General features: G+C 46.4%; 2 protein-coding genes and 1 long non-coding RNA gene across 8 annotated transcripts in view; 2 read left to right on the top strand and 1 right to left on the bottom strand.

The window, feature by feature from the left end:
• The first annotated feature begins 24 nt into the window (after positions 1-24).
• On the top strand, positions 25-11,902 carry LOC128756109 (suppressor of tumorigenicity 14 protein homolog). Its single transcript, XM_053860326.1, has 20 exons — positions 25-89; positions 190-199; positions 1,206-1,389; positions 1,448-1,572; positions 3,875-3,942; positions 4,029-4,222; positions 5,437-5,532; positions 5,673-5,892; positions 6,631-6,773; positions 6,848-6,945; positions 7,012-7,121; positions 7,185-7,318; positions 8,572-8,676; positions 9,045-9,149; positions 9,209-9,322; positions 9,385-9,504; positions 9,575-9,758; positions 9,820-10,091; positions 10,167-10,303; positions 11,518-11,902. The coding sequence occupies exons 1-20, from the start codon at positions 25-27 to the stop codon at positions 11,683-11,685; spliced, it is 2,652 nt and encodes an 883-aa protein (XP_053716301.1). The 3' UTR covers positions 11,686-11,902.
• LOC128756110 (uncharacterized) lies at positions 7,659-25,551 on the bottom strand. 2 transcript variants are annotated; one of them, XR_008414194.1, is made up of 4 exons: positions 11,694-25,551; positions 11,488-11,624; positions 10,424-11,387; positions 7,659-10,359 (listed from the first exon to the last, which is right to left on the bottom strand). It is a non-coding gene; the product is annotated as an uncharacterized LOC128756110 (long non-coding RNA). The 2 variants fall into 2 exon arrangements; XR_008414195.1 differs by having other exon boundaries at positions 10,434-11,387.
• The window catches only part of flt1 (fms related receptor tyrosine kinase 1), a 28,287-nt gene continuing 12,714 nt past the window's right edge, over positions 12,427-27,999 (top strand). For 3 of the 5 annotated variants that reach the window (XM_053860320.1, XM_053860318.1, XM_053860319.1), the window contains exons 1-11: positions 12,427-12,570; positions 15,254-15,350; positions 16,057-16,262; positions 17,774-17,898; positions 20,582-20,747; positions 20,829-20,965; positions 22,401-22,572; positions 22,666-22,783; positions 22,952-23,121; positions 23,192-23,339; positions 27,807-27,930. In XM_053860320.1, the coding sequence (XP_053716295.1) occupies positions 12,516-12,570; positions 15,254-15,350; positions 16,057-16,262; positions 17,774-17,898; positions 20,582-20,747; positions 20,829-20,965; positions 22,401-22,572; positions 22,666-22,783; positions 22,952-23,121; positions 23,192-23,339; positions 27,807-27,930 (1,518 nt within the window). In that variant the 5' untranslated portion in view covers positions 12,427-12,515. Of the gene's footprint in view, positions 12,571-15,253; positions 15,351-16,056; positions 16,263-17,773; positions 17,899-20,581; positions 20,748-20,828; positions 20,966-22,400; positions 22,573-22,665; positions 22,784-22,951; positions 23,122-23,191; positions 23,340-25,256; positions 27,931-27,999 lie in introns of those variants that run through there. The other 2 variants (XM_053860322.1, XM_053860321.1) reach the window with 2 other exon arrangements.

Here is a 27,999-nt window from a genome sequence, read left to right as displayed (position 1 = left end):
TGTGGAGCTGCCTGGGACAGTGCTATGAGGACTCGACCCGAGAGCCAAAGTTGTCAAGTGTACTGCGTCTGTGGACATGGAGCCTCCATGCAGGTCAGAGTGGACTGGTCTCACTTCCCTCGCTCTCTTCTCTTCAGTTTGCTTGACAGAATTAGCCAGGAAAAAGGGAATGTGTATTATTGGAAAGAGCTGTCACCCAGTTGTGTGTTTGTTGGGAGATCTGATTCATTCCTTTTAAAGTGAATGACAAACTTACACGCATAAAGTTGAGCAACTGCCAGGTGCAGCTTCCACCTGTTCAACAAATATGGCCCGGTTTTCCATTGAGTTTCCAAACGGGTTATGACGTTAACAAATGCTAAACACATATAAACACCTCACAATTATGTATGTTGTAAAAGACATTCATGATCAGGCTTTGGGTTCATCTAATCCAGTTGACCTCAGAGATTTCAATGTATTGTTAATCATTACTCACCGACTTGTTGATGTTTTCCAACTTTAGCTAATGTTTTCAACGTGTGATATTTAAGCATGAAAACCTTGCCAACTTCACATGTTCACAGCGCTAAAGAAGGTGACCTTGTGTCCTTTGATCAGAAATGAAGTGCACAAGTCAGACACCGGTTTTTACAATTGTTTGAAATATGAGACTCTAAAGTAGGTTAGTATTTGTCTATTTTTTCTTCTTTTTTAAACTCAAACTTTAATGAGGAAGCAGTGGGGCTGAGTTAAAAACGCTTGTACCCGTGGCGTTCTGTGAGCTGTATAAGCAGAGAAATCTGCGAAGGCTTCAGTCATATGTGCTGGTCTGATCCGTCCGTGTTTCCAGCTTTTTGTCCTCCACAGATTTGATTTTAGGTAGGATTCATGAGTGTGTCTGTTTCAAACGTCAGTCCTCTGTGTTTGACTGACCGCTGACACTCAGTCGGGGGGCCGTGGGAAAGCCCACCCCTCCAGCCAAGCTTTGTCCGCTCCCCTGGGGACTCCTGCCAGCCCCTCCACTCTTTCAGGAGCCTCTTTCAGCTGAGATGCTCACGGCGCGGCTGCTCTGAGTGAGGCTGCTGAGCCGTAAACACCCAAGTGTCTTTGACTGAACCAGGAGGAGGCTGGATTTTCTTCATTGCCTGAGAGCAACAATGAGTAGCAGCTGAAGCGCAGACTTAATAAAATGCTATGATATTTGAGTCATTCTGCTGTCGCAGTGCAAAGGAGAGGGGCAGTGGAAGAAGCCCACCCAGTCACTGAGCTCCCCCACGAAGCCGGAGGATAAAACAGAGGAGGCGGAGCCGTCTCCCAAGTGTGGCTCACTGAGGAGATGGACCCTGCGTCTCCTGCCTTTCTTCCCCTTCACCGCAGCCATCACGTTGACCTGCCACTACTTGACATGTGAGTGGAGCCTGCGGGAGCCTGAGTTCAAGAGTCTAATGGGTCTCCATCTTGTCAGCTCTACCTTCCTCAGTGTTCTACCTGGGCGGCAGTGTGGAGTTGACAAACCTGAGCTTCTCGTCTGAGCTGGCAAACTCCTCCTCCCCTCAGTTCCACCTGCAGGCTCAGGCTCTGAACCACTATGTGAGTGATAGGGTGAAGCTGCCGTGTTTCACCACCAGGTTTGACCTTCACTGAAATTCCATCCACAACTTCTCATCTTCTCTGCTTCATTTGAAAGTGGCATGGTTTATACCGGGGCCTGGCATTCAAGGTTCCTGAGGGGCCACATTATGTTCTGCCAATGTTGTGAGGGCCGCTAAGCCACAGATCTACATTTGACATTCATTTTTTATTATTAACACAGAGACATGAGGAAAATGTGACACATTCAAAATGTGTTTCATTCATTCTATGTACATTTTCTTAACGTAACAAGGATATTGAGGAAGATATTTTTATGTAGCACTTATATGGTATCAAGGAACTTTATTGCAAGGCATCTTTAGACTCCAATAGAAATTTTGTTAAAATAAGCATTGAAATAAGAGATCCATTTTAATATAACATTTCAACATGACTAATAGCTATAACACATAAAAAAGGGAAAAAAGAAAATAAATGAAATGGATAAAAGTCCAAGTCAGGGGCTGCATGTGCCCTCGAGCCGTGGTTTGCTCTCATCTGGGTGACAGTGTAAAGATGTGGCATGAACTCTGATCAGATTATATTTGACATGAGGTGGAAGTTTCGGAGGAAGACACTCTGCCTGATCTTTGTACTCTAATCATGACAAAAGCTGTTTATCTGTTATTATCGCTGGACTTGTTTTCTGACCACGTGTGCTCTAGTTTTAGTTTTTCTACAGCTGCATGGACCACAAATAGGAATACAGTTTTCTGAGCGGCTTTTAAGATGGTTTTTTTTTTTTTTTGGATGTGAAAAATCTTCAGATGCAACTATAGACAACATGAACTTCAGCAGCTTGTCTGGTTACTGAGTCACTGAGTTTAGGAGTCTACAATAACAGACTGTTGCAGTGCTCTTTTGCAAGTCAGGATAAATCCAATGGCTTGACTCTGTCTGGACTGATTCTGTGATGTACACATTTGTACACAGGATATTTACGTATTTTTGAAGGCAAAGGAGTTAAAAGAAGTGGAAAGTAATAAAATAGAGAAAGGAAAACAAATCCAGCCCCTCTCTGAACCCACCAGAGCTGTTCATCAACCACTCGCTGAATTGAACACTATAATGCCACTGTGTGGTGTTTAGTTTACCTGGTGTTTTTGGTGTTCCCGTTAAGGCCGAGTGTGGCTGCGAGCTTTCAAATGAAAGCTAAAGACTGTCCACATTAAATGCAAAATATCAGCGCCAGAACAATTGGCCACGGGAAAAACATACGAATCATGTGGCTGCCCACATTCCTGGGTAAATGATGGCGTTTTTTGACTCCAAAGTTAGAGTGGATAACTCCTGTCCCGTCTGTGAAGCAGTGTCTGAAACGCTGCCTTTGATGCGCTTGTGTCTTTGAGAGTGACCCCCTCTGCTGGTGATACGTTTGAAGTAGCTTTAATGGAGTCTGTTTTTGTCTGGTCAAGGGTCATAGTCAGAATACAGACAGGAAAAAGCCTTGTAAACACTCAGAGCCAGAGGCCAGTTTTCGTCGGAGGAGCCTTTCATGTGGCACCATCAAAACACGACTCCCTCTTTCTCCGCCCCGTGCTGTTGGTCTCGACATACTTCTTCCTTTCCTGCTTATCGGCTCTGTCTGTTCCTGCCCACTACTTTCTCTCTCTGCTGGTGTTAAATGTAAAGCTGTAACAGGAGCCGGCCTCCAAGTGTGTGCGCGGCTTCCCCAGGCCCCCGGGACGGGGCTCTTTCAAGGCTGAGGACAAGGCCCGGCGTTTGTCAGCCCAGGAAGGGCCCGGGCAGCCGGAGTGAGAGGAAGAGCAGCTCCTCAATAAAAACATTGTCTGTGAGTCTCTCAGACAATCACAGGCTGTGTGCGGCGTACAGTGGGGACATGCCGGCGTGAGAGGGAGCCGCAGGGCAGCGGAGCAGCCGGGGATGACAGACGCGCTCGCCGTATGAAAGCTGGGATTTCAGAGCAAAAGGTCAAATGCAAAACGGGGATTTGATCGGTAAACAAAGCCCCAGCTACCGTGTGTAATGTCGCTGTAATCAGCTGCGAGAGCTTGTGAAGTGGACATAGTATCTGTTCATTAAAGAGCTGCTGATCCAAAGAGCCGGGGCCCGCAGCTCTGGGGACACAAAGGAGCTCTGTGCTGCTCACATCAACGTACACACAGGATCACTTCTGTGGAAGCATGTGGCACCAACATGAGGGTAGCCAGCGCAGGGAGCAGGAGCCTGGGCTGCCTCCTGCATGACTCAAACGTCCATTGTCGCTCTGCTAACGCTGCTGTCTTTACTTCCACAACAGTTCTCAGACCTCTACAAGTCATCACGGTGGAGCTCCTACTACCTGCGCTCAGGAATTACTGCCTTCAGGTCTGCAGCAGAGACCATTTACTTTACACCCCTCAGCACCTCCACATGACCATCTAGGGAAAGACTTCCAACCCTCTGTGTTACAGTGAAGGAGCAGAGGGGCTCACCGTCTTCTACTGGGCCAAGTTCTCCGCCCCGCATGATGTGGCCGTGGCCATCCGGAGGAGCAGCCCCGAGAAGCTGCAGCGCCGGCTCCCGGGCAGCAACAAGGTGCTGTGGGACACTCGCCACGAGCAGCGCTACTACATGGAGCAGGACGACAGCACGCTCCACCTGCTGGGTAGGTGTGGAGCCAAACTCCAGACCGCACCGAAGAGAATAGCTGAAACGTGTTGGATTACTATGGAGGACAAAAAGCACATCCGATCATGTCACCAGCTCTAGTTAAAATGGGCAGAAATTCCACATTTCGATCTCATAAAACATAGAATATTGTCAAGTCACTATCTTGCATAAAACATTTACCAACAGCTTGAAAGTCTTCTCATTCATTTCCAGAGCACAGCCTCTTCTTCTTGTCACCTCAGTAGCTGTACCATAGAAGGTCTGTGACGCTACTGCCATCTGCTGTCCGATTGGTCTCATTGCACTCCGAATATTATAAACATAATTTGTGGCTGAAATCTGTCAAAGGCATGTTTTCTTAATCTATTTTTTGCAACACATGTATATATTTCTAAAGAGCATGTGAACTAATATATATATATTTTTAAATGTGTTTTCAAATAAATTTGAAGTTTAATTCATTTCATTCATTTATATTATATATATATATATATATATCATAATTTAATTCGCAATTGCAATTCTTGTTACCTCAATACTTTTGTATTGAAGCATAATTTTGGTTTTCAAAAGAAGAACTATACAATTTACTGTATAACGACAAAATATCAACAAACCAAAAAAGTTACAGTTGTTACATGAATTATTATTATATGCCACGTCCTACCAAGTTTTTCTTGGGTATGTAAGTATGAAGGTCCTCCACTCCATGATGTATATTTCCATCATAATATTTAGCCGATTTTCACAGATGGTGCATCGGTTTTGCACCACTTTTTTGCAATTGCCTTCTTGCATGAAATCACTAATATATTTGACAGTACATGCACATGTATCGTTGACATGTTGTTCTGTATTTCCCAAATGAAGTTCTTAATAGCATTTGTTATGCTGATATTGCACTTAATATCATTTCCATATGCTTGAGGTCTTCACTCTTGACATGGAAGATCGTCCCTCACCCTCCTTATAACAGGTGCTCAGGCTAGTTGTTCATCTAAATATGATATGGTTTTTACACATATATGTGTCCATACTGTAGTCACAGACAAACTAATAAAAACACTGTGATTATAAATATTTATCTTGATGATTATGATCAGAATATTTGCTGACACGTCCAGTCTCTGATGTCTCCCCGACACAGCAACACTTTCTAATGTAGCGGCTAAAAAAATGAAGAACTCTGACTGGTGTCTCTGTGTGAAGGTTTGGACTCTGACGACTTTGAATCTGAGGAGAAGTCGGACAAGATTAAGAATCCTAACAGCATCCAGGGCGGAAAGTGGCAGCTTGGCTTCCAAGGTGAGTGACTTGTTGGGGGTGGCAGACGGTAGTGCTGCAGCTCACACGCTGCTTGTCTCAAGTCACATGGAAGCACTGCGTGAGATCAGTGCAAAGACTACTGTGAAGCGACACTACATTTGCGGTGTCTCTCTGTCCAGCCATGTCCTTCGACCTTTATGCCAAGTACGGGAACAATCGCACCCTCAGTCTCGTGAGCCCCAAAAAGCTGTACTACCAGTGGCGTCTGCGAGTGCCCTCGGGTCATGTGGTGCGGCTGGTCATTCTCACCCTTCATGGCGCCACACCAGGAAGCTGCAGCGCTCACAAGCTCTCGGCCTACGACTTCCTGCTTCCTCTGCAGAATAAGATCATCGCCAGGTGAGGACTTCAGTCAGCCTGAGAGGACTTTGTGTCTGCTGTTTTTGTCATTGGAAACGGTGCAAAATAGCAACGAATGTGAGCTTGTTTCTTCTGTTAGAAAATTTAGCAGAAGGTTAAAATCAGCAGAAGAATTTCTCCAGACAACATGGAACCTTTGTAAGTGCAGGAGTTCCTGGTCCACTGATCACACTGATGCACAAGACACATCACAGCTAGGATGAGAACAACAACAACAAACATGGGGGAAAAACATCCCTGAACAAAAGCAAACAAAAGCATCTGTTTGCATTTGTTCAGGGATGTTTTTCGCTACACAATGACCAGGGTTTCCACTACTGTTGTACTGAATGTACTTTGAAATTCTTATACAAACATTTTCAAGACTAAAAACTTACTTAGACCCTAAGTTATCATTCATTTCCACAGGACACGAGTGTTGTCACTTTCTGAGCTGAGCTGGTTTTGGTTTGACATTTTGTCTGTCACTGTTTGTAAAGTAATTCTCTGTGAAAGTAAATGAAGCTGAAAGACACCAGCCTCTCAAACAAATGTCAACTGCAAATGGCCACAGCCTGTCGACCATGTTGAGGATGAGCCCCATAAAAAGTGTACGGATGAGGAGGCGCCTCCTCTGTGGCCTTTACTCCGTCTCATTAGCATGTTAACAGGAATATGGGGACGGCACCAGAGGCGGTGTAGGGAACGAAGGTCATAAAGTTGCAATGGTTTCTGCAGGTGGTGTGGCCTTCCCATTTTAGGCTCCTCCCCCGTCATGAAGCTGACGTCCTCCGGGAATGTCATGTTGGTCACCTTCTCCTTCAGCAGGCAGAGAGACGGGGCCGTGTTTAAAGCCTACTTCCAGGCCATTCCCAAAGCAGGTGTGAGCACCAACATGTCTGAGAACTAGACTCAATGATCCGTGGTCTGTAAAGGCATCTCTCCTCCTTCTCAGCATGTGGAGGCTCCATCTCTTCCTGGAACGGCTCCATCTCATCACCACACTATCCTTCTTTCTACCCGCCCAACGCTGACTGCACTTGGACGCTAAGAGTGAGTGTGAAGACAAACTTACTTCTGTCCAAATCCATGTGGAGCACTTCCTCCTTCCTCCACCAGGCTCCGTTGCCTGGATACCTGATCTCCGTTACGATCGTGACCATCGACATCCAGGAGTCCCCGTCCTCGGACGAGTGTGAGAAGGACTGGCTGGACGTCGGAGGCCTCAAGTGAGTCCAGGCAGTCATGCTAACTCGCAGGTGCACTCACTTCTGAGGTCTTGTTGTGCGTAGATTGTGTAACCCGGTGTCAGACAGCAGCAGGAAGAGGGTCCACCCGTCGCCTCTGTCCCTCCACTTCCACTCGGACGAATCACTCACTCACAAGGGCTTCCACCTGCTCTTCAGGGTGCTTTCTCCAGAGGGATGTGAGTAAGACTCCTCGCTCCCTGACACATTTCTACCACCATTGCCCAAGAGATCAAACACCTCAGTGACCACAGATATTTGAATCTATTTTATTTTCCAGTTTTCAATCATGCAAGACAGAACATCAGTGGCAGGCCGTGCATTTTACACCTAGGCCTTCAGTCAACTAACCAAGTCTGTCTTCTCATATGTCCGGACCGACTTGGGTTCCGCCAGCAACAGACTTCCGGGAGTTTTCTGCAAATAACACACGAAAACCGACACATTTAAGACGTCCTCTTTGGTGTTTCCACTTTGTTTTATTATGATTGATCACATGAGATTTCAGAAAGACTCCAACAAGACGGACGCAGTTTGCCGACAGCGGCACAAGAAACGTGTCATAGAGCCACACAGCTGCGCCCCGTCATTAACATTGAACGTTAAACATGAATAAAATAAACATCTCAAACGTTTGCATTCACTCACTGTCCCCAACTTGTGATTTGATTGGCTATCGCAACTATCCATCAACTCTGTCCGTTCACTCTGAGGGCACCTGTGCCTGCACTGTTGCTGCTGAAGGCCTTGGACATGACAACACAAGCTAGCTGAATTCTGACTGGATGAAAACTCTAACCTGGAAAAACAACTCTGGGATATACTGTGACATGAGTATGATTGTTATATGTACTGCATATAATGTATTTTTGTAATACATGAAAAATGAAATTCACTTCTGTCATCAATACGCTCATGATTTCTGGTTATGTTAGGCCATAACCAAGCTCTGAGGGCCTGTCACTACAGAACATACATATCCCACTGAACTCCCCCAAAGAAAAGAAAGAAAAAAGAAATGCACTCCACACAAGAAAATTAATAAAAGCATGATCCTTTCAAGCATTCGTAAATTATATAACAGAAGAAAATACAGTCCAGAGGTGTCTAGAGTTGTAATTGCGCCATAATATACATTAAAAATGGCTGCCAAATCTGATCAAACGCTGTTTGCATTTGATACATGTTGCATATGTGAATGGGTAAAATGAGTGAAGCTTCACTGTCCACCTTATATTGGATCAACTGCTGCCTAGAGTTTACTGAACAAGAGTAGAGGTTGCTTAGGCATTTACTCCAAGATTCTGCTGTCCGTTCTGTTCCCATTTCAAGATTGTTTTTTTTAACTTGAAACATCTGATTCATCTGTTCTGAAGTTGCTCTGTCGGTCCTTGTGTCACCGCTTACATTTGTCTTACACTTGTCTTTCCAGCGTGTCCTCGCCAGTTCCGCTGTGGAGACGGACGCTGCGTCCCTCTGAGGAAAGTGTGTGATGGAGTCCGAGACTGTTCAGACGGACGGGATGAAGCCAAGTGCTGTGAGTCTGAGACACGTCGTTCACCACATCCATGGACGTCAATTCACAAGAACAGCATTTTTGTGTTTCTCTGCTGAAGTTATTTCAACTTGTAAATCAGCACTAAGTCATGGACTCACCTTCCTCATGGATGTTACATTATGTCATGTGATGCACCTGGAGTTGGTACTTAAAAATGTTCCCTCTGAAAGAAAGTTTTTTTTATTTTTCTTTGTTATTTGGATACATTTTTTTGTAAGTAGTAAGTCAGAGACTAAAGTATTTCAGCCTTGATGAAACAAAATGCGTCATGACAAACTAAAGCGAATGACTGATAAAGACTGAAACCAAAGTGTGCTGTAACAGCCTTGGATCTGACGTGTGCGCAGCGCCCTGCAGGCCGGGGGAGGTGCTGTGTGCCGGAGGTCAGTGTAAAGCTCACAGCAGCCAGTGTGGCAGCTCCTGCGCTGACAGCAGCGAAGAGGGCGTGTGTGGTGAGTAACCGCGGCGACATCCCATCATAGTGAAGGTACAGACAAAAGTGCCTCCCCAGCAGGTAAATGTTTCCACACGTGCCCGGGTCGAGTGTGCCTGCCCAAGTCGTCGGTGTGCGACGGCGTGGTCCACTGCAAGGACCGCAGCGACGAGCTGAACTGCACCCGAGCCTGTGAGTGACTGAGTGAAGCGGAAGCTGGTGAGCCCTCTCTCACTCAGCCTCACTCTCTTCAGACGTCAAGGGCTGCTCCCCCTCCTCCTTTAAGTGTTCCAACGGCAAGTGCGTGAGCAAGGCCAACCCGGAGTGCGACTGGGTCAAAGACTGCTCCGACGGTTCCGACGAGCTGCGCTGTGGTAACGCGCTCTCATCCGGGTGCAGAAACATTCTACTGGTTCTCACTGAGCTTCTCCGCCTCTGACCCAGCCTGCGGCATCAGGCCCAGGAAGCGCACCAAGATCGTGGGGGGCTCTGACGCCGGGACAGGGTCCTGGCCCTGGCAGGTCAGTCTACAGATGGAGCGCTACGGACACGTCTGCGGAGCCACGCTGGTTTCCAACCGCTGGCTGGTCTCTGCCGCCCACTGCTTCCAGGACTCGGACACCATCAAGTAAGAGGGTGGCGGCGCCGCAGCTGCCGAGGCCCTGTGATGATGCAGATGCCATCCGCAGGTATTCTGACGCCCGGGCCTGGCGAGCCCACATGGGGCTGAGGGTCATGACCGCAGGGGCCACAGGTGCGGCCACCAGGCAGATACGACGGATCCTCCTCCACCCCAAGTACGACCAGTTCACCTCGGACTACGACATCGCCCTGCTGGAGCTGAGCGCCGCCGTCTTCTTCAGCGACCTGGTGCAGCCCGTGTGTGTCCCGGCGCCGTCTCACAGCTTCTCCATGGGCAGCAGCTGCTTCGTCACCGGCTGGGGCGTCCTCATGGAGGATGGTGAGGCATCCCATGTGGCCCGCGCATCAGAGAGAGAGAGTGAGCCCACTGACGCCTCCGTCTCTCGTACGACAGGTGAGCTGGCCACTCGCCTGCAGGAGGCGCCAGTCAAGATCATCAACAGAGGGACCTGCAACAAGCTCTACGATGAGGCCGTCACTCCCCGGATGCTCTGCGCTGGAAACCTGCAGGGAGGCGTCGACGCCTGTCAGGTGAGGGAGTGTCCTCGCAGCATGTGGGGCTGGTGCCCAGTGGAGAAGGTGCCCACCTGTTGAGTACAGTTTTGTCAATCACTAAACATCTCAGGAGATTTGTGTGTGTGTGGGCAGTACATTTACACACGTGGAAATGCGTGTATCACCGTTGGTCTGTGCGCACAGTCTGCCCCGTTCAGAACAGCGAGTTCAGGCTCCTGTTCGACACTCTGTCTCCCCCCAGTGGCCAGTCCCAGCACAGCCGTCAAAGCCACAGCTGCAGCTGCAAACACTCAGACAGGGAAGCGTGGGATGAACAAAGCAGGGGAGAGAATGAAAGAAGAACAAACAGGAGAAGACAATGGTGGTGTGATGGAGGAAGCTGGAGGTCAAAACAGTGGAATCATACCACGGTAAACAAGGACGTACAGCAGAGAGGTTCCGGGAGGGGGCCGACTTCACAACTGAGGGATCATGGATAAAAATATATCAGATCAACACTCAATTTATCAGTCATATTTTAAAACTAATGTAGCGGTCAGATGGATACATTCATGTTTGATCAGCTGTGAACAAGGACAGCAGCATCAAACAAGGTGGCTCATTTATCGGAATGAGTTCGAACCTCAACCTTGTTAGTTTCAATTGTTGATGTTTTTTAAACTAAACAAAAAACCTGTGGAAAAACCTTCTTCGACTCCAGTTTTGACTTCAATTCCATATTCATATTTCCCACCCAGGACAGCGAGTTCCGTAATATCCATGTGAGTGGTGAGTGAACTCTCATCAGCCAAAATGGCAGTCACTTGAAGCCCATTCTCATCTTGACAGAATGAATGATGAATGAATGAATGACAGTTCAGGAGTCACTTACTTCACTTAGTGGGATGGGCCAGAAAGTAATGTATGACTGTGGCCACAGGCTTGAGGGCCACCAATGGCCCCTGTGCCAGGCTTTGGACGTGCCTGACATACAGTGACCACCATTACCTCCCGTCCTGAGTATCATGCGCTGAGGAGTTATGATGTGATCGACTGGAAAAGCTGCAGTGTAGCGTAGTCACAGCTACTTGTTGTGACTACAGACTTTCATCTGTCGAACCTGGAAAAAGAAAAAAAAAAGGATATTAGTTTGAGACGACATGAGTCACTGATAAACCACAAAACTTGCATTTGTCATGAGTTTGTTGTTGGATACTGACGTGGCTGGATGGTTTGGTCCCGTCCTCCAGGGTGACTCCGGGGGCCCGCTGGTGTGTGTGGAGCGCAGCAGGCGCTGGTTCCTGGCCGGGATCGTGAGCTGGGGCGAGGGCTGCGCCCGGCTCAACCGGCCTGGCGTCTACACACAAGTGGTGAAGTTCACCGACTGGATCCACCAACAGACTAAAGGTCAGGTGTGACAACGCACCCGTCCAGGACAGGACACCCATCGCAGCACCGCCGACCATGTCGGCAGCAGAGCGGAGGAGGAGGAGGAGGAGGAGGAGACCCAGTTTGTTAAGAGCCGGTGCACGCGTTTGTTTTAGCTGTGCCAATATATCTGGAGGACACTGTATACAGATAGAGCTGTGTATATTTGTTACATTACTATCCTGCTCCAAAGTTATTTTATACAAATTAAAAGACTGAATTTATAAAAAGTCACTGAGCTCCATCTTGTTTTTCTGAAGTCACTCCTGTCCTTGGAGGCAGAAGCGCCGTCATGTTGCTCTGGAACACAGTCAGCTGTGAGCTCACGTCTGACTCAAGCCACAGCTTCTCCACACTTGTCTCCTTCAGTGCCAAGAGTCCTGCTGGGTCGCAGGCCTGAGTCAAGACACACGACTCAGTCCTCCACTTCCCTCTCACTTGGTGGTGATGAATTCTACCGTTTTCACTTTCATCATCTCCTCAAAAGCCTGTGACCCAGCGCGGGTCACGCGCCAAACTCACACCGGTTCATCACCATGCAGACACACGTCCCTCCATGAAAGAAAACGTCAGTACAATAAACTCCCCGATGCGGAGTCAAACGTGTGAGAAAGCGACTTCCACCAACTGCGCGGACCATCAAGGGTGTGTCCGCGAGCGTCAGTGTGACGTCACCGCGGCACTGTGGGAACAGCATAAAGGCGCGCATCCTCTCCGTGGCGACGGCCAAAAGTTGCGCTGCGCTCGAAGTTGGGGAACTCGTGGAGTGATTTGCGTCTCCAGAGCTGCGACACAGAGGAATTAAGCCGCGTGTGGCACCATGAAGTGTGTTTTCATCTCGCTGCTCTGTGGATTGTTGGGGGTCGTGGCCAGAGGTGAGTAACAGGTTCCGCGAGCGGTTTGAGGCGCGCGTCAGTGAAGTGGCAAATCCAGAACGCAGAAACACTGAACGCATAAAACCGTCTCGAAACTTTCGGTTCATTACTTTTTTTTTTTTTTTTTTTTTACACTTGTTTTGTGCTTTAAGCGCGGGAGAGGAACAGAACTGAAGAATAATTCATGCGTGAAAAGAATTCCTCCATAACTTTTGGCATCATCTTCAGATGTTATGAATAGTTTTTCCGCTTCACAAAAAGTGCATTTTATGATCATAAAGTTATCGTCGCAACTTTTTTTTATTATTGTTAATTCAAAAGCTAAATTAAATAGAATTGTAGAATAAAACCGAAATAACTGGGAGCAGTAAAATGAGTGTGTCTGTGAACGTGAATATATAATGTATCCAACCAATTACCAAATGAAAAAGGTAAAATATAGAAATTTGACCTCGTTAAAACGTCAAATACATCCTTGCAATCCATATCTGTGTCTGTGGACCTCTTTATTTGAGCCATAACCTGTGATATCTCTAGCTACATTACACCTATTATACGTTTTTTTTTATATCTTTTATATCGCCATAATTACATGTTATTATATGTCACATATTATTATTATTATCCACCAAAAATCAACACAGATTTCTGAAGTTCAAATAACCTTAAAACTGGAAATAGTCCACTTAAAATAAAGAAAAAATATTGAAAGAGTACAATTAAACAGTCAACAGTAACGTACATATATAAATAGTAAGAGACAAATATTGAATCACCATTTGAATTACACTTATTATGTACAAATGACGGTGAATTGTAAGTGCAAAGCATTTTAGAAACAATCATAACAATTGCATTCAAAAACAAAAACGCTGTTTACAAAAAGAGAAGTATGAAATATCACCTGAAATTAAGTTTCTGATTAAAGAGCACAAAGTAGTAACAAAGTAGAAAAGTAACAAAAAGAATATAAATGTTTTTCCAAGCGTAGTAGTATTTATTTATTTATCTATTGCACTGGGAAGAAAATATTCAGTTGAGATAAACTTGATGATGAGGCAAAAAAAATTCCAAACATTTGGGAATACATTCCAGAATGACATTATAATATATAGAATTTTATGTTGCCATACATCATGCGATAAGCATGTGTATTTTTCCTTATCTTGTAATGAGATGATCACAAAGTAGTTGAGGCCTGAATGCTGCAGAAATACATAAATAAAACATTGAAAATTATGTGTAATACTTAAGAACTTGTACAGTAAAAACGAGAAATAAAGGGAAAGACAATAATTGGGTTTAAAACAGTGTATTGAGTCAGACAGGTTTATCTTTCCAGTTTTATAAAGTGACTGCTGACTGGCCCCAGAGATACAGAATAAATCTATTACACTTCATTGTACTACATAAAATGAGCGGAAATGATCCCATTAGGAAGTGAGTGCCTTTAAAAGAAAATCGAAAATCCTCCGGGGGAAAGAGTGTGATTGTGGCTGACAAAGAGAAGGGCAGTCTCTGCACCATGTGTGATTTCCATCTTCCAGTGGCGGACAGGAAACGTGCTAATGTGAAGTTCACAGCAACACTGGATAACATTAGTAGTGAAGTTGAGACGTGGCTTACTATCAGGACTGGAACCACCTCCAACAGAGCGGTGGAGTGTCGTGTGTGCGTGTGTGAGTAGATGAGCTCCAGCGGAGGAAGGAAGGGTGGATGGACTTAATCTCTCATTAATAAACCTTCACCGGGGAGTAAAGAAACGTCTTCATTTGATAAACAAGAGCCACTTTGCTTACGCATTTCCACACGAGCTGTCAAGTGGCACGGGGCAAGGAGATGTGAGGAGGGTCACGGAGGCTCCGTCCTGCAGGGAACCGACTGGAGACAGATACAGGGAGATGCTGCGGCCTGTCAGGACTCACGGGAAGTGACTGAATACAGGGGTTTCCACCAAGAAATTCACTTTAGAACGGTCGCAAACGTCAGTTTTGATGGCTGTGACACAAGAGCTGGGGCCACCCTGAGCTGGTTCTGTTTGCCAATGGAACCACTTGACTCTCTCACAAGAGACCAGATTTGTTCATGACCAAATACGAGGGATGGAACTTGAACGCCTCCAAATACAGTTCAGTTGTCCGCCTTGTGATCCTCACCTCTACATTAATGAAGAATCAGGTCCAGTAAAACAGCACACTCTAGTCATTTACTGCTTCCACAGTCAGACAACAAAACTTCAGACAACAAAACTGTCGCTTAGTCATAAATGTGGTCACTATTTTCTCAAACTCCGTCTTACGTGATTATGTTTTAAGACTTTAGAGATCCAGGTCCTTGTGGCATGACAGCTATAATATTAAAGTCCATCATTCTCAGTTTCAATATTATTATTTTTACCACGTTATTAAGCTTGAAGTAGGGCTGAAGAAACACCTCTGTTTATTTGTCAAAAGTATGTGGTTGGGCAAAAATACACATCCTTAAAATCCAGTGGTCCACTGTGAAGTTGGATTAAAGAAGACACCAACTATCAACCCAATTTTCCCAAACTATTCATCTGACAAATATGTCGATTATTCACCTTCAGCTCACGCTAACTCTGAGGTACATAGCATTCAGATGACAGTAAAACACTGGTGTTGAGTCATTGATATGTTTTTTTTTTTTCTCATCCTCCTCGAAGAGAAAGATCAGAAGGGGAAGTACAGCGTGCCCAAACTGGATGTGCAGGACCCGACCCTGGTACTGGACTCCAAACAGACACTGGTGCTCAACTGCAGGTGTGTTTCCAGCTCCCTTGAGATGTTCTTCCACATTTGAGGACCAAATATCCTCAAACTTTCAGCGTTAGGAAGCAGCTCCACTTAGAACTTTGTACTTCCTAAACTTTGGCTGAGGCAGGCTCTGGCTAAAGGGGAATACTGAGGTTGTGAAAGGGCCAAATTTAGGACCCAACTCTGAGTTCAAAATGACTTCATCTGCAAAGAAGCAGGAAGGATGGAGTGTGACAGCGAATGTCACAAGGAAGCTGTATCAGTCAGTTGTTCTCAAGCTGAGCTGAGCCAAAAGGCAGAGTGCTTTATTTCCTGTCAGTTACTGACAAACGCTGCAGGCCAGAACCCAGTGACGATCACTGAGCCATGATTTCGCAGTGACATGGTGGATCAGAAGGAAGGAGCTTGGGGTCCAAGTGTTCCACAGGAGAGCTAGAGAAGGAAGCCGATGTCTGGTGAGAGCAAAGTTGTTTTGTTGCGGCTACTGGAGCCATCCTTCAAAAATAGTTGAGTGAAGTGAGCAATGACTTATGGCCACCTGTCCAATATCACAAGACGTGTTTCACTGGTGACTTGACGCAACACTCTTGCGGGATCCGTACACACAGTGTGTAGTTGTGTTTAAACATGCTCAGATTCAAACCTCCACTTTGGTCTTCTACCAGCATGAAGCGCGTCTCTCTCTCTCTAACCCTGCGTTCCTGGGCTCCAGGGGTCGCTGGAGGCTGGTGTGGGCCTTCCCTGCAGGCCTGGAGCTAGACCAGGTGCAGGTGGAGGAGTCGGCGTGCGGGAGGACGGGTCAGCACTACTGCAGCCGTCTGACGGTCGCCCGCACACAAGCCCAGCACACCGGACTCTTCCAATGTCGGTATCAACGTTGGACCCAGAAGAGCTCATCGGTTTATGTCTATCTCACAGGTAAGACACTTGGCGAACAGCACAGGCCTGACGGCGTCACCTTGTATTTGTTCCTCTGGGTTAAACAGGATGTGCTGCTGCTGAACCCCCGAGTCATTTATATCTAAAGACACTTTGTCCCAACAACACATCCTTCTCCAAGTCTTGTTACCTCCTGTTGCCTATAAATAAATCAACTTCGACTTTCGTGCAACACTGTGAGGCAGAAATAGCTCTGCGGCTGAAAGCCTCACATTTGGGCAGAGTTTCCCAGGGCATCAGTCTTATCTGCCTCAGTCAGCTTGAAATATCCTGTGCAGGGGAAGAGATGAACGGGGCTTGAGGTGGGGGTGGTGGTGAGGGGCGCTGTCTGCCAATGTGACGGACAGAAGAATAGGATCAAGGCAAGCGACCACAGCTGATATCAAACCAACTAAACCTGGGACAAGAATCGGAGTAAACGCGGTGTAGCTTCCCTTGCTATCACTTCCTCCAAGGTCTTTAAGATCTGAAGGCATCTCCGTCAGCGAGATCAGTTGGAACTGTGTTAAGGTCACCTTTGACTGAATATTCGCACAAGTAATGGCTTGGCACAAGAAAAGAAAGCACACTTCAGCTTCATGATCAAGACGTCCAGTCCATCCACGGTGGCGTCTGATCGTCACATACTTCCTCAACGACACACATGTTGTGAGATCTGCCAGGAGCCACGGTTCCGAGACCGAAAGAGTCACAAGTAGCTTTCAGTGGCCGTGACTAGGACGGACAAGAGCACCAATGAGAGCATCAAATGCTCAACTTGTGGCGGTGCTTGGGAGAACAGACTGCAGTGGCTTGCAGACACTGAGAGGAGATACAGTAGATAATAAAACAGACCCTCAGAGAGCAGTTCATTTTAAGAAGAAAGGTCATAATGGTTGAGGTCAGGTGTGGGAAGCTAGCAAGTGTCTCCACACGGCTCCACGTTATCCTTGGGCCGGGCACCGAGCCATTGCTGCAGGCCACGGCCAGAGGGCACGCCATTAAGATCAACATGGCCCCTGGGTGTCATGAATCGCTCAGGTCTCCACGTCTATTAAGCGCCGACCTGGCCTGCAGCTCTGGCTGGACACACACCTCCTCCACATGAAATCAAAGCCAGAGAAGGAAGCCCTGCGTCCACCAGTCCTTGGGGTACTTTTGTTCAAATGTTCAGAGATTTGCTTTCCATGAATAACCCCCAACAAACAATGCACGGAGCAACACCCACACCTTTCAATGGCAGTGAGGTATTAAAGTCGTGCGGCTGGGAGGAGAACTACACAGGGAGGCCATTTGATTCCATAAACAATCTCTATTTGTTGTTGACTACATGAGGTCAGTTGTTCAGTTCTATATGTTTATTTTTGGTTTGTTGAGGAAAACCTTGAATGTAAAGTTGTGTGTGGAGAAGCAAGGGATTGTTCTGTTCACTGTATTAGTGCAGCGTCCAAAAATCCTCCCAGAGTTGGTGTTTCATTTGGACTTTGCCTGACTGAGAGTTTGCGTTTCAGACAGCCAGCAGCCGTTTGTGGACCATTCAGACATGAGCCCGGATGTGCTGTACATGACGGAGAAGCGGCCGCTGGTCATTCCCTGCAGAGTCACCCATCCTAACTTCACCACCGTCCTGGTCAAGGTCAGTCCAAGAACATGACGGTGCCATGATGAAAGCTCCAGTCTGACGTCAAACTTCTTCCTGCTCCTCCGAAAAACACTTCACTGCTCGTCTTGGTCAGGCTTTTCCTTCGGGACTCGCTGACACGTTTGTTTCTGCACATTGTTCTTTACTTCGGCACCTTTTACTCCACTGATGTGTGGGGGGGTGAGAGGGGGATGTCTATCTCATCACTCGATCACATGCATTTCCCCACTGTCAAACAATCATCCCAATCAAAGATGCCACTTTAATTTCTGTTTCCGATCGAACGGCGCCCGCGCCATCCTGTTGGCTTGGTTCCTCCCCTGGAGACAGGACATTAGATCTGGAGTGCCCCACTGGCGACAAGCCAGCGCCACTTCCCACGTCGGACCCTCCAACTCTCATAGTAAGCGCCTCGGCTGCCAACTTTCCCTTGATGCTTTAAACAGCTGCCTGCCACAGAGAGGAAGCTGCGGCAGCTACTGTTGGCCTCTGCAGATCAAAGTGCAACACATTGTCTTCAGGCGGGAGTGAAGTTGGGCAATGTTCCGGCCTGTGTACCTCCCAGCTGGAATTAAAAGGATTCCGTGAATCGGCGAATTAATGTAGCTGCATGAACATTCCATCAAAGTCTGGAATTAAAAAAAGTAACAACATATTACATCTCTGAAGCAAGCGTGCAACTGGTTGGACTTTTGGCTCGCTCTTTCCGATTCTTTGTTGCAGGCTTATCCTGCAAAGCTGTGCTCAAACAGCAAACAAACCATTTATACTTGGATTTATCTTCTAACAAATACGCTAGAGACTTTTCTTTTCTGATTGTTAGAGGATATTCTGGTTATGCTGGACTGTCCAGAACTTAACACCATTTGGTAAAATACTAAAAAATATTATCAAGAAGAATTGTTTTGCTAATAAATATGTCGATAGTCCACTAGTCGCCGACCAAATTCACTCTTAGTCCCAAGTGAGCATAGAACATGATATAAACTCTTATGTAGTGTTAAATATTATTGTGTGAATTATGAAAAAGTATTTTTCTGAATTCGAATTGCTCAAAAGGCGTGGTGAACAGTATGTGTCCTTTGATGTGCTTCAGCCATTTCGCCACTTCCTGTGGATTGTGCCAAGAGAACGATAATGAACTTGCCATCCACTAATTTAATAGTCATTTGTCAATGGTTATGTTGGTCCAGTGTTGGTTTACAACACAGCAAGTCCTTGTATCACTCACAGCATTCTTTTCCCATCAACAGTCATTCAGTTGTTGACAAAAAAAGCTTGACTTTGATCTATGTAGCATCATAAGCAGCAAAAACCCAGTGTTACGAGAGATAAAACGATTCTATTGCGCACCTCCAGATGTTTCTCATGCTTGAACCACTGGAAGAGTCAGAGACTTGAGCTCCCCTTTGTGAGGACTTCAACTGGCCCTTTAAAACACAAATACAAATACAACAAAAGTAGGTAGTGAAGGAAATGTACTAGTACGTCGGTGACCACTGACATTTTGACGAATGTCACGGAACACTAAAATTTGAACTGAATTTCCTCAGCGTGTTCCAAGAAGACTCCTGTTTATCAGCTCATTGATTGGGCACACTCCAATATTTCCTCTTGCTGACTCCGCGTTCCCCGGCTGAGTAATGTGGCTAATGTAAACTGACCTGACAGCTTCTGTTCTGGATAAATATAAAGAGGAAATCTACATTTGGAGACAGAACATGTTTAGAAATATGTCTATATTTAGGAGTGAGGAAGAACAAAATTCCTGTTCCAGTTTATATCCCTTTCATTTCCTAAACTTTGAATGAGTGTCGAAGGCTGCCATGACAGGACATCACCTTTTACACCCCTTCATTTCGTTGTCCTGCTTCCATCCCCTCGCAAACTCCTGGAGCCATAAATACAATCCAAATATAACCTCACCACAATTCTTCAACACTCACTCACATGGCGTGTTCTGCACTGTCGAGGTTGTTTTTTCCTGGATGTTTTTGCTGGATCCACTGAGGGACCCTTCACCTATTGCAGTTAAAATGAGGAGGAGGTCACCAGCACTATAGGGTTGGGAAAAGAGGTCCCAGCCCAAATGTCTGTATCCTGTAGATCCAGGATGTAACCGGATGGATGTGAGTCAAGCTTTTCATATCGTGACTGCTGTAAGCCCCGACTTATCCTGCATCCCCACCCACACCTTCAGCGGAGGGGGCTAAGAAGGGTCGCCAGGGCAGCGCAGCGCCTTTGAAGGAGCGTCAGTGAGTTCAGAGGGATATCAGATTGGAAAGACTTTCCAAGGAGGAAGGAGGAAAGCGTCACCTGACTCTGGGAGGAGCCACATCAGTCGATCCATGCTGTTGGTGAACTTTCGGTGGGGGGTCTACCTGCTCCCTTGAGAGAGGGTGGAAGGTTTTCAGTGTCACAGCGATTCTAGTAAACATTTCCTTGGGCTTGCCCCTAAGAAAACAACAAGGTTGCTCAAGCGTGCGCATCAGAGTAGTTACAAAACCTGTGACAAAACAGCCTGCTCTCCACCACGGGTTTCCAAAAATGCTGTAAGGACAGGTGTGACAGAACCTGGAGCCTAAATACAAGACACATTTCCATCTAGTGTCTAACAGCCTCACTGCTGCTGCTTCTTACGCATGAGTCTGATCCATGTAATGTTCTCCTCCCGCAGTCTTACACGGAAGTCTTCATCCCAGACCAGAGGAACATCACCTGGAGCAGCAAACAAGGATTCACCATTCACTCGCCAACCCTGCGCCATATCAACCTTTTCTACTGCCAGACAGTCATTAACGGCGTGACGCGCACGTCACGCATGTACCTGGTCCACAGGCTGGGTATGTGTGCGCCCTACAGCTTCACCACGTGCCTCATCAGTCTCTTGATATTTGGAATGTTTTTTGCCTCTGCTCTACCAGTGAGCAACATCATGGAGGTTTACTTGAACAGCAGTGGTCCTGTGGAGACGCTGAGAGGAAAGAGACTGGTCTTGAACTGCACTGCGACTGGTGAACTCAATACCAGAGTCAACATTTCGTGGGACTATCCTGGAAAGGTCAGAAGACTGTCGATTCATAATAAATTCACTGAAAACCTACCGAGAATTATGTGGAACTGTGTCCCAGTTCTCATCCTAACACTCATTTTTGACCCTAACACGTGTTAGTTTTGCGTGTTCATGTGTAAGTGTAGTGTGCTCCTAAGACCGAGGGCACTTGACGTTCACCACTAGAAATGATCCCTTTAAACCGAGGGGGTGCCGGAGTGACTTGAAACGAAGTGGGAATATGAAGCGTGAATAGATTTCCAGTATTTATTATTTTATTATTTATTTAAAAACAATGTTGGACAGGACAACAGGGACATTTTAGTAACAAGGACTAATCTTCCGTTTGTTTACTGTCTCTCGTATCACATCCAAATGGTCTACCGTGTCCGACAACAGGAACAATACAACATGTATGTACTACAGTATGTTTTTATTTCTTCCTAACAAACAACAATCGACTAGCATCCAGGCTAACGTTAGCATCCTCATATAAGAGGAACATAGCGCGCCGCTCATTCTTCTCCGTTGGTTCACCAAACCAAGTGAGATTATCAGCTCCGATGCGAGAGGTTGCAAAAACACTGGAGCTGGCATTTCCAAAACGTTTCCAACACTCGATATGCAGGAAACAAAACTCAGCACAGCAGCCGATGACACGTCGTTACGCGTGACGTAAGTGAACACGTCATGCGTAAAGCGTAATGTCGCGAAGTGTTGTCCCAATTCTTCGGGAAGTCAATTCACTTCACTTGGTCGTACGAGGGCACTTCATAGTAGAGGGCACTCAAAACCAAGTGCTAGTGTTCAGTGCTTGTGTTAGGGTGAGAAATGGGACACAGCCTAAAGCGCGTAATGTTGTAAAGCAACACGGGACAAGCCATTTCTTGTTTTGAGCTTTTATCTCCTGACTAGAGAGGGCAATGACAGACTTTAATATGGTAAATGATTCCACTAACCCTTCCTAAAGCAATTCAACATGGCCTTGTGTTTAAACCTTACATGTGGGTCAGAGCGGTCCAATTCGATCAAGGCGCCATGTCATGTCATAAAACAGTCAGGAAAAAGTGGTTGTAGAATTCTGTTTTTTATACTTCAATCATTAACATCGTCAACATTTCAATCGAATGCAACCAGTCACAGGAGTGATTCTTTAAAATCTAACCTGTCGATGGGTAAAGTTCAAACACTGATCTTTGTGGGCAACGATATGGACATGCTCTGTTGCTGATCTATTTGTTTGATGCGCTTAAAATCAGTCTAGAATTTGATTCCAACTCACACACTGCATGTTTCTTTACAAACCCACTTGACTTCAGGAGATATTCGACTATAGTGCCACCGGCCGCACCTATTAGATTCAAGTGACTCCACTTCATATGTATTTTGACTGTTCCCAGCAAACTGAATTAATCTGTGTCTCTTTCCCTCATCTGACCTCCAGTACAACAACAGAGGCCACACATCCAAAAGGCTTCTGAAACTCAGAGCACATCTACAGTTTAACAACATCCTAACCATCCCCGAGGTTCAGCTCTCAGACCAGGGCCTGTACACCTGTCGTGTCACCAGCGGTGAGAATACCAAACAGCAGAATGTGTCTGTCATCGTCTATGGTGAGTCATTTCCCCGACATTAAAACCATGGCCTACAAAACTGTAGCACTGTAACGTAACCAACAAGTTGCTTGTGGTCTCCTCCTCCTCCAGAGCGTCCGTTCATCAAGTTAAAGCCCAAAAAAGGCTGTGTTGTGAAGGTTGACGCTGGACAGAAATCATACAAGATCACCCCAAAGCTGCAAGCGTTCCCAACCCCTGAGGTTATCTGGTAGGGATTATGACTCATCCAAAATATTTATAGATATCATTCATCACTTAGTTTGAAAGACCTAACCATGATAGCTTCCATTATTTATGCATAGCCTTTTCCTATAGAAAGTGTTGTCCGACTCATTTGGAAATATTCTCTAACACGATAACAAATGCTGTGGCGCAGGTTTAAGGATGGGATGGTGGCAGCGGATCAGTGCTCCAGGTACCGCGTGTCTGGGAGCTCCCTCATTATCCGGGATGTAGCAGAGGAGGACGCCGGGAAATATACCATCCGGGTTACAATCCCCGAATATGGACTCAGCCGGAATCTCACGGTCACCCTTGTGGTCAATGGTGAGGAGCAACAATGAACCGCTCTCACACACATCAGTCGTCTTCGATACTGATGCCGCTGCTTCAACAGTCTGTCCGCAGATCGGAGAGAAAGAAGTGTCGCTGCAGGACCCCGGCACTGTGCCTCGCGGGAGCAGGAAAACTCTACACTGCACGTCTCATGGTGTCCCTCCACCAAACATCAAGTGGCTCTGGCATCCCTGTCCATCTAAAGGCCGGTAAGCAGACAAACTATTGAGTTAAGAGGCTAGCGGAGGCGAGCTAGTGTCCAGGGTCAGGCCTCGCTTTGGTACAGCAGCAAAGCACCATGGCCATGAAGTCGTGTTAAACGTGAAAAACGCTGATGTTGCGGCCTCCAAGTTGAAAACAAACAGCATGTCCATCCAACGTGCAAGCTCAGTTGGGATGACCTAATTCCATGGGACCACCGACGGCTTTTCCGGTGACTCACCAGCCACATGGGTCCCTACACTTCAGTCTGACTCTGCACTCCAGAGCAGTGGCGACCCAAGTTACCTGGAAATGGCCAACTTTAACTTCATTTTTTCATTGATTTCAACTGTAAATAAGGCCAAGGGATAATATCCCCCGAAAAACGTGATGACAACCAAAGCCATGGCACTAAACGTCCAATGTCATTTAGCTTCACTGCATCGGTCACCGGTTATCAAAGCCTGCATTTTGTTCTGTAAACAAGGCACTACCTCTTACTTATCAGCACATTTTTATATGGCAAACAATGTTGATAGAGAAGAAACCATTTATGGGTTATTCAGTTCTAAAGCCTTAAGTTAGTTGTCCTTTTTCACCCTCTCTATATTCCTAATGAAATGCCATCTGACATTGAGCTTTGCTTTGTGTTAAATCCAACTTGCATTGTGTGGTTTTTAAAAGGAGACATGTTTTGTCTAATTCAGCATGTGTTTTTTTTGCAGACAATTTCCTCCTTGTAACCAGAACAGATGCCTTTGGGGGCCTTTTGTGTGCATGGGTGTGTGTGTGTGTGTGTGTGTGTGTTCATTACTCTCAGACTGTGTGTTTTAATCATGCCTGTGTTTACGTGTGTGTTTCTGGAGAAACTGCATTCTCAATGTTAGTTCTCTTACTGTCTGTGCGTCTTTTCCATCTTTAAGTTCAAACAAAGTCATCTCTTCTGCACATGTGTGCTTCTGTGTGTGTGCGTGTGTGTGTGTTCACAGACACAGTACACAGTGTATCTCAGACTTAAAAGAACAATGAAAAACACACTTCAATAGACCTGTGCTCTCAGTCACGATTAGTTGGTTTCCAAATCAAACGCTATGATTTAATGAATTTCCTGAGCAGGACGCAGGGTGAGAGGCCTGTTTGTTATTGTGGTTGCACACGGCATCCTGCAATGCCTTTTCTTATACCTGACATACGCACTATATATAACGTTCTCATGAGAAGCGGCCCAGCCCTGGCGTGCAGAGCGACAGCCAGGCCAGACGCTTGAACAGACGCGCTCACGCTCAAACAGCCACTTGGCAAAAACATTCATTAAGTCTGTCCTGGAGGTCAGGAGCGTATTGTGTTGCTTATGACCAAAGACAGAAAGGTTAAACATTACCTGCGGTCGCCGCTCCAGCCGCCCACACTCTATTACCCTTGTGAGATGCGCTGACATCATCAGCGTACTTGACCCTCGACCCCAGCGCTCCTGCATGGCGCCATGCCGAAGTGCGCCTGTTTGCTTTCGTACGCCGCTCTTTGCCAAAAGTCATCAGAATATGACAGCGATGTGTTTTGAATCTGCCGGCTGCACCTTTAGATCTCAGCTCAGCTTTAGAGATGCCTATTGAGGAAAGTCAATGGGACGGTTCGCATCAACTCTAAGAGCCATTCTGAAAAACAGCTATTAAAAGGGATTAACGGTCAATATTCAAGTCAACATTCCATCAATCACAATGTGAGCTGATAAGCAGTGGTGAGCACTCAGCGGCATTAATGCTTTCACACCAAAAGCCTGTGCAGAAGCCTATTAACATTTCCGTGCCGTGACATGTCTGACAGAAGGTTCCACGGAAAGCTCTGTTCTGGTTCTCAAACTGTGTTGACAATGTTTGCCTAGTGTAGTTGTTGCTGGATCCTCACCGGACCCTTGTTCTTTGCAGCTCGGCTGCACCACGAGCTTGACACCGCGCTGGAGGAGGCCCAGGGACAGAGGCTGGTTCAGGCTGAGAGGGCCTCATGCCTTGGTCCTTGGTCCAATCCTAAGTCTGGCCTTGGGAACCGCAGTGCTCTTATCTGGCCCGGGCAGGAGGCGCAGTGGGCTTCCTGTGCGAAAATCAGAGTGCTTTTCCTCTTGTTGTTTGGCTTCCTCTCCGACACGAGACGCTTCCCAGCAGCGTGATTGTCCCCGCGTCTTCAAACGTGGCACTGTCCGCTTCCTCAAGAGCTTGATCTATTCTCGAGAGCCCACCACCAGCACCCCCCCCCCCCCCCCCCGACTCTGCTGCCCCCCACACATACCTCTGAGACCAGCTCTGCCCTCCACCCCACCAGAGGAACATCGCATCCCACACCCTAGAGCGCTGAACTCCAAACAATCTCATCAGCGCTTTCTCATGTAGCAGCAGGATCCCTGAGAGACGAGCGATCGAGCGACGTGTCCTCTGAGAGAAAAGTGACTCAGAACACTGTTGAGCAGTGAAGACCAGGAGACACGCCGACCACAGAGGAATGACTAGTTATTTATTTATTTCCTCCAGGTTTCACTCCTCCCCTTGTGTGTTGCTTCCTACATATGTTCTGAGCCAGAAGATGTGCAATTCCATCCGTTCAGCAGTCACAGTCCTTCAGCCGCTTTGCTTTTTGTGTCCAAGAGTGGTACTATAACGGGTGCAGAAGTGTGCCTGTCTCAAACTCTGATTCTAATATTCACATAAGCTGTGATATGCTGTTCCCATAATGAAATCACCAGAGGAAGAAAATGAACCTTGGATGGACAAACAGGGAGAGCTGACCATCTTTGTCTTGGTCACTAGACACCTACCATGTAGGCTGTATACCAGTGACTACTACTGTCTTCTTCTCATAATCCTCCTCCTGTGTCATCTGATGTTTAGATGTCTAGAGTCTGTCAGTCATTGTCAGTATATCAGCCATGTTCGTCTTTGTATTCAAATCCGAAAATCAGAAGTGTGTCACCACAGGCCGTCGTTGTCTCCAGTTCTACGGGTGTTTCCCCTCCATTCTTTGTAAACAGATGTTCTATGAGTAATATATGAACCTAATATTTAATATTTTTTACAACTAACTTACACATGTCAATATTTGCTAAAATTGTATGAAACTGTTAAGATATATTTTTGCAAGTGTTTGGCAATAAACTTTGCTCCTACTCCTGCATTGTTTTATGTGTCCATAGTTATTCTGGGGAGGACAGGAGAGGTGCGAGCGTATTTTAGGCAGGACAGGAAGAAAAGTCAGGAGATGACCCGTACCGATACACAGTTCATACTTCCAGGCAGCCCCAACCCTTTTGGCAGGCACACACAGTGTGAATGTTTTTGTACACGTGTTGGCTTCATTCTCTTCTAACCACAGCCTCCCTGTCCAACTAATCATCTTAGAACTTAAGACTGAATGTCTCCGTGTGGATGTGGAAGTTCTTCTTTCACTCTCATGACTGCGTGCCTGTGTGAGCATGTTATTACCCAGTAATGTTACCGTAAAGCCCCAAGACAAGACAATTAACGAATAACAAAGGCTCGAGCAACTATTGTAGGCGAATTATCATACGACTATTGTCATAGATTTGAAAACAGAATTGCAGACAACAGACCAGATAAATTTGCACCAAACGCTAAGCTACAGTAGCGCCAACAATCTGTGTTGTAAATGATGCAATGTAATGTAATGTTGCTAAACAACTTCAGCCACTGTGATTTATCCCTCCTTTACTTTCACATTCATACACCACTGTCGTCACTGACCCAGCTCATAACTTGAGTCACGCAGAAAGGAAGTGTACCTCATGAGAAACGTCTTACAACCATGTGATAAGCAACTCAAAAATGAAAGCTCATTTCAAGATTCTGCATTATTGTTGCTTCCAGTGACAAATTACAAGTCAAATCTTATATATGCACAGGTACATGCTAAACTGTAATATAAAACAAAAGAACCGTTCCTATCCTCAAAACCTTTTTATGTCAGAAACAAAAGTGTGACACAGACATGACCAAAATAAGTCTGAGGAATGTGCCGAGACAATCAGAAAAGCGACTTGCGTAAGTTCCAGTTCCCACAGCTCCAAGGGTGTGTAATCTATGGATTTAGACTTGTGAGAATCCATGAGGGGGACAGGAACTGTTGTCCTGGAGTTGTAGGATCAGTAGGTAAGAATGGAAGGAAGCTGCCGCGCTGGATGACAATAGCACCTCTGCATCCCCCATAGATGAACAACACAGAATTACGTAGAGCTCCAAAGATCCACTATTGTCAGCAGAGACGTGCGAGGGAGGATGTGATGCTAATTTGGTGGGTGATGATGATGATGATGATGAGGATGAGTGTGAATGACGGCAGAGTTGATAGATGATGATCCAAATGGTTTGGTCTACCTCCTGCTGAACACAGCTGAGACTAACACCTGGAAGCAGCTAAACATGACTTGTGTCAACACAGCTGAGTCCCTCCTCCCTCCCTACTCTCCGAAGGTGCGTGTGTCCCACATCTTCCTCACTGTGGAGTCCCGTGGAAAAGAGTGGCCCCACCGCGTCCACACACAACCGCATCCTGAGTGTTAAACACAGACAGGAAGTGCTTCAGGGGAAGAAAAAGGTGAGTAGTGAAGCAATGTGAGAAATGTACGATAAGAGGAACTGATGAGCTCATGACTTGTTTGAGCTG

Source organism: Synchiropus splendidus, chromosome 3, assembly GCF_027744825.2.
Source record: "Synchiropus splendidus isolate RoL2022-P1 chromosome 3, RoL_Sspl_1.0, whole genome shotgun sequence".
Classification (NCBI taxonomy): Eukaryota; Metazoa; Chordata; class Actinopteri; order Syngnathiformes; family Callionymidae; genus Synchiropus; species Synchiropus splendidus.
Note: the sequence above shows the minus strand (reverse complement) of the source record. Positions and strands in the feature narration are given on the sequence as shown.